Source organism: Vicia villosa, linkage group LG6 (assembly GCF_029867415.1).
Source record: "Vicia villosa cultivar HV-30 ecotype Madison, WI linkage group LG6, Vvil1.0, whole genome shotgun sequence".
Classification (NCBI taxonomy): Eukaryota; Viridiplantae; Streptophyta; class Magnoliopsida; order Fabales; family Fabaceae; genus Vicia; species Vicia villosa.
Window position 1 is genome coordinate 127934797 of NC_081185.1, and position 9738 is coordinate 127944534.

Genomic DNA, 9738 nt, shown 5'->3' on the forward strand with positions numbered 1-9738 from the left:
CCAATTGGTGTCCGTTGGGTCTTTAAAGTGAAAGCAAATCCGAAGGGCGAGATAATCAAGTATAAGGCTCGATTAGTAGCGAAAGGGTTTTTGCAACGTGAAGGAATAGACTTTGAGGAGGTGTTTGCTCCTGTGGCTAGGCTTGAGACCATCCGATTGGTTGTTGGTATTGCAAACAACAACAATTGGAGCGTTTATCAAATGGACGTCAAATCTGCGTTTTTGAACGGTCCACTTGATGAGGAAGTTTATGTTGAACAGCCCCCTGGTTTTGAAGTAAAGAATCAAGAGATGAGATACTACAAGTTGCATAAAGCCTTGTATGGTTTGAAACAAGCTCCAAGAGCTTGGAACAAACGCATAGATGGCTTCCTTGTTGACATTGACTTCAAGCGGTGTGTGTCCGAACATGGTGTATATGTGAGATCAAATGCTAAGGATGGAGTGATAATCCTTTGCTTATATGTGGACGATCTCTTGATTACCGGCAGCTGTGAGGAGAGTATTTCAAGGTTCAAGAAGGAACTCATGAGCGAGTTTGAGATGACGGACCTTGGAATCATGAAATACTTCCTTGGCATAGAGTTCCAAAGGTCAAAAACGGGACTGCTCATGCACCAAAGGAGGTATGCACTTGAGATCTTGAAGAGGTGTGAAATGGAACATTGCAATGTTGCCATTACACCATGTGAAGCAAGGCTACAGCTGTCCAAAAGTGAGGATGAGCAAGATGTTGATCCAACTCAATATCGAAGATTGATTGGATCATTGCGGTATTTGTGCAATACGCGACCGGACTTGGCATTTAGTGTCGGTATTGCGAGTAGATTCATGGAGAGACCAAAGGTATCTCATATGGCAGCTGTCAAGAGGATCCTTAGATATATTAAAGGGACTCTTGGTTGTGGAATTCTCTTTCCGGCATCGGATACGAGCCGAAAGTGTGATTTACTTGGTTTCACCGATTCCAATTGGTGTGGTGATAAGGATGATAGAAAGTCAACAGCTGGATACATCTTTATGCTAGGTAGAACTCCAATCTCTTGGTGTTCGAAAAAGGAACCGGTGGTAGCACTCTCATCTTGTGAGGCCGAGTATATTGCGGCATCGTTGTGTGCTTGCCAAGCCATGTGGCTTATGAATCTATTGAAGGAGCTTAATAGTAGTGAGGGTGAGGCTATTACTCTCCTTGTCGACAATGTCTCCGCGATCAACCTTGCGAAGAATCCAATTGCACATGGAAGAAGCAAGCACATAGAGATGCGGTTTCATTACTTGAGGGAGTTAGTGAGCGATGGAAAGTTACGATTGGGGTATTGTCGAAGCGAAGATCAAGTAGCTGACTTATTGACCAAGGGTGTGACCAATGAGGTGTTCAAGAGGCTGAGAAGGAAGCTGAGCATGGTGGACTTGGACCAACTGAAGTGAGGTGGTGTGTTGAAACTGCTGTTTTTAGCACTTCAGTTGGCGTAACCGGTTACAGTAAATCTGTTTTACGGGTTCGTAACCGGTTACACTGAAGCCCAACTGTTTTACTGTTTGTTTTAGGGTGCTTTAAATCATTCCAATCATTTTGTAACTTGTACTATATAAGGAGCTCACTACTCCTATGTTGTGGTTAATGCCAATTCACTATCTCACCCTCAATTACTCTCTCTCTCTCTATTATTTTCTATTCATTCTTTAACCTTCATCTTCTTCAATTGATCATTTTCCCCATTAAAGAAACCTTAATTTGATTTGTATGTTCCAACAAATGGTATCAGAGCCTGGTTCGAGAAAGGGACCGGCTAAAACTTGTAGTTGAAAGTCAACGGATACATGTAGTTGAAGAGAGTCAACAGATACATGTAGTTGAAGTCAACGGATACAAGTGTATGTGGAAGTGAAGTTTCCACATGGAGGGGGAGCATTGTAGACTCACACTTGAGGGGGAGTGTTGAGAATAATGCAAGTGTGAGTGTGGATAATAGTCCCACATTGGAAAAGTGTGTGGTGACTTGAGCATATATAAGTGGGAGAACCCACTCACCTATTACCTTAAGGTTTTAGGTGGAGAAGTGGTGTCTCTCCCACAAAGGTGTGTTGCTCGAAGGAATGTCCCGTGATTATCAATGCTCCCGAACTCGTCCCTCCCCCGATGTTGTGCTAACAAATATAGCAAAGAAATTTGGATATTGTTTTTGTATATGATTTGGAATAGCTTATAAGTATATAGTAGCTATATTTTGAGGCTATAGTGAAAGAAGAGATGAATAAAAGAGAGAAGAAATGAGAAAAGGGAGAAGAAGAAAGAAAAACAAAAGCTCTTTCTTTCTATGTTTCGTTTGGTATCCTCTCAGCTTTCTTTTAGCTTGCTTTTAAACTTTCAGCTTTATTATTTAATTTTTATTCTAAAAGAAGTTGGGATGGTAAGATATAGAGGTTACCTTTGAGCAGTTGAACATAAGAAAGGGGCTGCCGGACAAGTGTGGCAATGGTAGGAGGGCGGAGGAACGTCCGGCATCTCACAGATCTAACTCCGACGACCTTCGTTGGAAGATGGGGATGGAGATACTTCAATTTAGGGCCCGTTTGTTTTGGTTTTTTTTTTAAAATGATTTTTATAGTGTCATTAAATTTTGTGAAAAAATTTTTTACAAAGAAACTTTTTATAAAAGCTTCAAATGAAAATTTTGTTTGAATAGTTATTCTTAAAATGTGATTTTAGGTATTTCATCTATTTATGGCAAAAAAAAATTGGATATCAAAATTTTAAAAAATCACTTAATTTTGAAGCTATTTCAAATAGATTTTCATAAAAATCATTTTTAAAATACAACTTTTTGAAAAAATTATAATTTGACTAAGTTTTGGTCTTCAATTATGTATATTTATGTTATAAGATGTCAAAATTAGTGTTTCATTTTAGAAAAAACGAATATAAAAGAACTTGTAATATTTTGAAAAGCGATTTTTGAAAATCTATTTTCAAAAATACAAAGAAAAAATCCATTTTTTTAAAGCTAAAACAAACTAACCCATATTTTTTCCGGTTCATCGTTTTTTGTTTTTCTTTGTTCCTTCTGTTTTCTATTCAACTCTCTCTTATCTATTCTATGATTCTTTATGACAGAGAAAGCTGCTGAGATTGGATTGCTATGTAGTTGTTGCTTTACTTTTGATTGTTGAATAAGTTCAAAGAGAAGATGGTAGAAGGTGGAATAACTTTGGTGGCGGAACCGTTTTGAAATTTTAGTCTGAATTTATAGACTATTCTCTAATGGTGCAACTTACATTTGAGTTCTTTATGGGATCCACTAAGCCACATCATATTAAAAGAATTTATTTAATTTTAACTTTAATAAAAATCTGATATGAGTCCCACAACTTTACCTCATAACTTAATTTGATTGGGTACTACAATCTTTTAGTTATTGCATTGCAATGCAACTCTATTATGACATGACAAATTTTTTAAATATTTAATTATTAAATTAATGGTACATGTGGAGAACTCAACAGAAGAAACTATCATTAAAGATGGTCTAAATTTGTCATTCCATGACAATAAAATAATAATAATAATAATAATAATAATAATAATAATAATAATAATAATAATAATAATAATAATAATAATAAAATGATGTTTGCTGAAAAATTGATTTACATAGATGAAATGGGAAAAAGGTTGAATTCTTTTTTACTTTGAGTGAGAAATTGGAAATAATATTAGCCATTTCAATGAAAGAAAGCTGAAAATATGGCAAGGAATCAAAACGGCATGGCAATGTTATCATTGTGTTTTAAGCTGAAAATGGTTATCAAGAAAAAGGGTAATATAATGAAAATGAAGATGAGTCTTTTAAGAGAAAGACTAGTTGAACATTAATTCTCCATCGCGAATAAGCCAAATCCTAGCTGTAGCTGGCTTTGACTAATATGCATAAGGATTTTACTTATGCACCATGCATAAATCTACATAAGCCATTGGATCATGTTTTTAATCTAGTATTGAGTATTGAGTATTGAGTAGTGAGTATTGAGTATTGAGTAATAACAATTGATGTCTAGAATTTGATCCAATGATCCAAAGGTCCATAATAATCTATGCATGGTGCATAGATTTTTATCTATGCACGGTAACTGCACCCGCTGTAGCTGTGTGTGTGACTTGTACAATTGCTTAAAAGATTGAGCATGCAAAGGGCGTAAATAAAAAAATTTTGAATTGTTGCCCAAATAATAGGAGATGAATTGCATGTTTGAATTGGCTTCTACAAGCCCCAAAAACACTTCTAGACTACTTCAATTTAAAAATTGGTTTTTTTTTTGTTTAAATATTTTTCCAAAATCAATTCTCCTCCTCCAAAAGCAATTCTACTAGAAGCTACAATTCCTAGCTTTTGAGTTTAGTAGAATCAATTCTACATTTATTATATATTATTTATCACGACTCTTTTAAAATTTTCTTCTTTAGCCTCTTTAATTTTCATCAATTACTTCTTTTCTTTTTTATTTGTATTAGAATCTATTACCATTTTGGTAATTATACAATTCAAAATCAATTTTGCTAAAACTATCCAAAAAACATTAATGGATAACAATCACTTCTATATCATTGTATCCAAACATAAATCGATTCTTCTAAACTCAATTATGTTGAAATCAATTCTACCAAACTCAAATCTCTCATAATCAATTATGTCCACCGCCAATCCAAACATACCCAAAGTTCAGTCACGCGCCACTAGTACTACTTTTTTTAATGCAATTTTTCTTTTACTTTACATACTCGAGATCAAATTACATCTAAAAAGTTGCATCAAAAAGTTACATTCACTTAATAGTTTCATTTGAAGATACCATGCTATTCTCTTCAAATCAAAATATTTTCCTTCAAAAGAGACATATAAGTTTGTTTTATCCTCTTGATCTTACCAAATTTGCAATGCAAACACTACATAAATAATATTGACATGCAGGAATGTAAATCAAGAGATACTTTAATTATTAAGGTTGACAAAAGGGGGAAAAATTCTCAGTTAGTACTCAAAAGGAAATTTAGAAATGCAAAAGATTCCTTACGCGTCAGTTGTAGGGAGCCTGGTGTATGCCCAAATTTTTTACGCGTCTGGATATTGCTTTCATAGTTGGGATGTTAGGCAGATATTTGAGCAATCTAGTAATGGATCTTTGGAAAGTAGCCAAAAAGGTTATGAGGTATTCAAAGAGAACAAAAGACTATATGCTCACATATAGGAGGTCAGACCAGTTAGAGATTACTGGATACTCTAACTCATATTTTGCTGGATGCCAAGAGAGTAAAAGATTCATTTCAGGCTATATCTACATGTTGGCTGGTGGTGCAGTTTCTTGGCGCAGTGTCAAGAAAACTCTTACGACCTCATCTACCAAGGCATGAGAGTTTATAACATGTTATGAGGCATCCAACCATGGGATTTGGATGAGGAATCTTGTTATTGGGCTGCAAATTGTGGAAGGAATTGAAAGGCCACTTAAATTATATTGTGACAATAAATTAGTCGCCATGTATTCCAACAATAATAAGAGCTCGACCAAGTCAAAACATATTCACAACAAGTTCCTAGTTGTTAAGGAAAGGGTACAAAGTGAGCATATTTCCATAAAACACTTGAGGACAAACTCCATGATAGAAGATAATCCACCCAAGGTCTTTCATGATCACACTGCTCGATGAGTGTTTTTACCGTTAGAGGAGTCTTTGGTTTAGTGGGAGTTAGTCAATTATGAATTTTATGTTCCGCATTGGGTACTATGTATGCTTAAGGAATATATAATGGCGAATTTTGAGCTCATAACGTCTAACATATATGTGTATGATTACACATGTGACAAGTGGGATATTGTTAGAATATTTGGGTCACAATTATAATGTTACTTGTGTTAGGGTCATTATTTAATTAGCCAGAACTGCAGTGGTCTAATTAATTTTATGTATGTGGCTAAAAGCATAAATATCATGAAATATTAGATTATTGTGTAAATACCATAAGTCAGTATCTAATTTAATGATGAGCCAAATTAAAATTGATTGAAAACTATGAAATAACCCTAAGGTTATTTATAGAGTTATGGTCCCCATTTGTAGACTACACAAAACAGCTTATCATGAATTCTCTCTTCATCCCCATCAAAGTAGATTCAAGGAGCCATAAGGAACTCTACAAATCAGAAGATCAAATACCCACAAACATTCATTGATTCGTAATGGCAAACTCAGGTACGCTTCCGCTTTTATTCTCTGATTGAATTCTAATATGGGTTTATGATAAGGTGAATTGATGACATGTTTAATTCATCATGATTTGTTTTCTATTTCTATATTGATAGAAACTGTAAGGTTATGAACATATATAACATAATGGTCGTTTGGCCACTCAAAAATAATTTCACAAACAAAAAATTCAAATAATTCTTCTAAAAGAAAATACTCAAGAAAATTCAAGATGTAATTCATCTTGTTTTCGAAAGTTTAATTATAATGAAGGATGATTAGGTGACTCATTATTGTGACATGCACTACTTCTAGTTAGCATAATGATTTAGACTATGAAATGTGTGTATCTAGATGCAAAGAGTCGACATGCTAATACAAAAATGGTGAAGTTCTTACGAAATGATCACTTTGAATTTAACAACTCTTTTTTAGAGGATCTAATTTGTTGGTCTTATTTGTAGGTCAATATATTGAAGTAGTCTCTAGAAAAGAAACATTTGAATTTATCTTTACCACATCTCTTCACTCGCATCTCTTTACTCGAACTTCCTCATTTTTCTTTAAACATAATGGCTTTCTAGAAATGTTTCCAAACAATTGAAACCAAGATTTTACTCCCGCAACCTCAAGTATGTCCGTCTCGTCCCATTTTTTATAGAATTTTACGGCGCGAATTTAAATGGGGTGGACATATATGTTTTTAGACGTTTTGGTTTCGGTGAAAGGTGGCTAAAGTGGATGCACTCGTGTGTTTGCCATGCGTCTTTATCAGTTCTTGTCAACGGCAGCCCAACCACTGATTTTACCATGGGAAAAGGATTACGTCAAAGGGACCCACTATCCCCGTTTCTTTTCACCTTAGTAACTGAAGGCCTATCAAAAATATTTAATTAAGCTATGTATAATGGTGTCTTCAAAGGGTTTAATCTGTCTGAAAATCTTGGCTTTGAGTTGTTGCAATTTGCCGACGACACGCTCATATTCTGTGAGCCCTCATGGAGTAATCTATGGCGTGTGAAGTCCATCCTCCGGGGTTTTGAATTGGTGTCGGGGTGAATGTAAATTTGTTCAAGAGTTGCTTATCAGGCGTCAATGTTGACGAATCCTTCTTATCAGCTGCTTCTACATTTTTGTGTTGCAAAGTCAACAACCTACCTTTCACTTTCCTATGCATACCTGTAGGGTGTAATCAAAGAACCCAGTCCCCTTGGAAATCAGTGGTCCAGAAGTTGAAGAACAAACTTTCAGTTTGGAAAGGACGTTTCTTATCAATAGGCGGCAAAATTGCTTTGATCAACTCAGTTCTGAATTCAATCTCGATTTACTTCTTGTCCTTCTATAAGATCCCCAAAATTGTGTTACAAAACTGACAAAGATCCAACGCGAATTTCTGTGGAGTAGCGGTTCTGATAGTCGTGGTATCTCTTCAGTGAGCTGGTCCGGTGTTTGTAAAAGCGGGGAGGCAGGCGACTTAGGTATTAAATGCCTAAAAGCTTTCAACGAGTCCTTAATGTGCAAATGGAAATGGCGTTTTCTTATAGATAACGATGCAATTTGGCGCCCTCTCTTGGAGTTTAGATACAGTTCTTTAATTGGATATGTGTTCAGGAATGTCTCACCCACGGCCATATCGAAATCCTCTTTATGGTGGCGGGACATTGTCACGAGCAGCATGTAGGCTTTGAATGAAGATTGGTTTCGCACTGGTATTAGTTGTGTTCTGGGCAACGGTGTTGACATAAACTTCTGGCATACCAAGTGGTTCGACTCTCAACCTTTAAGTCTTTTATTTCCTGCAGCCTATAGTTTCTCCCCTAATAAAGATGCTGCTGTCACCAATATGGGGCTCTTTGTCAATGACGAATGGTGCCGCCTTCTGCAATCAAGCAATAATGATGAAGAGGTCGTTTCAGAGTCCGCAACTCTTCAGATATACCTTATCGGCACTGCTCCAAGGAAGGGATTGGAGGACACCTTCAAATGGTTCAAGAGCACTACTGGGTCATATTCGGTAAGTTCCGGCTACGAATTATTTTCTGCATCTTCCTCTAACATCTCTTATGAGGCTGAATCACTAGCAACCTTTAAAATAATTTGGAAATCCTTTGTCCCCTCAAAAATTCAAGTCTTGGGTTGGAGATGTGTTATAGATAGGTTGGCCACAAGGGAGCAATTGGCCAAGCGCGGGATTTTGACCGATAGCAGAGACAAAGTTTGCGTCTTCTACTTCATGGAAAACGAAACATTGGCACACCTGCTTCTTTCTTGTCCTCTGTCTAGAATTGTTTGGAGCATAATCTTTTCTTGGCTAGGGGTTGTTCCGGTGCTAGATGTCGGCGTCATGGACCATATGTTGGCCTTTTGTCGCTCTCTTAATGGTAAAATTCCTCCAAGAAAGATAATGATTTTCTGGTTGGCCACGTGCTGGGCATTATGGTGTATGCGTAACGCAATCCTGTTCAACTCTGGTATTTTTATTGAGGGAGAAATCGTGCATAAGATTAAGTTACTCTCTTGGCTTTGGAATGTTATAGGTTCCAATTTTACCGCTAATTGTATTTTTTTTTTTGGGCTCAATGTCCTTTGAAATTATTGAATTTCTCCTTTTGTATTAACCATGGGTGAGTACCCCTTGTACTCGGCTTCGTAATAATATCTCATTGCTTATTAAAAAAAACAGAAAATGTTCCGTCCCTAGATTGGGCCGTGAAGATGACATAAATCATATGCGTTTGTGGGTCAAACCTGATAAAACATAAAACTTCAACATTAAAATTTTAATTCATATTTGAAAGTGTTATTTTAGTTTCGTTTAAAAAAATTGCAATTTATTAGTGCTGGCTCGTCTGAGTCGTGAGTAACTTATTTGATCCATGTAACTAAAAATTTAAAATTTTATATTACTTCTTCTGTATTTTATAAGAAAAAAATTTAAACACAAGAGACTCAAATCCTCCTTTGATTAGGTGATTTTAAAATCTCGAATGTTGATAACTATGCTAAATATCTTTTTAGTTTAGTTGGTGTAAATATTTTTGATTTGATTGGGGCAAATTTTAGTAATTAAAATAAAACTTAAAAAATATCAATATCAATGATGACTACATAAAAAAAATCAAATTGCTCATTTTGATTTTAGAGATTGGTAATTATGCTAATATTTTGGTTCATTATTGCTAATCCTCCTATTTTATTAAGTACTAACTTTGAAAATGTTAGTAATAAATCTATTATTAATATATAAAAGCAAAAGTACCTGAAAATTACACTATAAGCCCTCTGATAAAACTACTAAAAATTTTCTTATTCCATGGGTAGAAAAGACTTTTGACAAAATAACTAAATATTATTGATTTGGCATTTATTACGGGTGATGTGTCACCCTCTTAATTTTGTTGATATTTTATATTATTTTTAATTTACTAATTATTTATATTTATTATACTGCACTAATTAGGGTTATCACGTTTATCCAACAATTTACTCCACTATTT

The 9738-nt window shown here is 35.2% G+C and overlaps 1 protein-coding gene across 1 annotated transcript; it reads left to right on the plus strand.

Moving 5' to 3' along the window:
- The first annotated feature begins 8084 nt into the window (after positions 1-8084).
- Positions 8085-8797, plus strand: LOC131614631 (uncharacterized). Its single transcript, XM_058886192.1, has 2 exons — positions 8085-8656; positions 8779-8797. Exons 1-2 carry the CDS (start codon positions 8085-8087, stop codon positions 8795-8797), a joined length of 591 nt encoding a protein of 196 aa, XP_058742175.1.
- Positions 8798-9738: the final 941 nt, after the last annotated feature.

Coding starts and splice junctions, on each gene's coding strand:
- LOC131614631 (XM_058886192.1), top strand. CDS start 8,085: ATGGGGCTCTTTGTCAATGACGAATGGTGCCGCCTTCTGCAATCAAGC.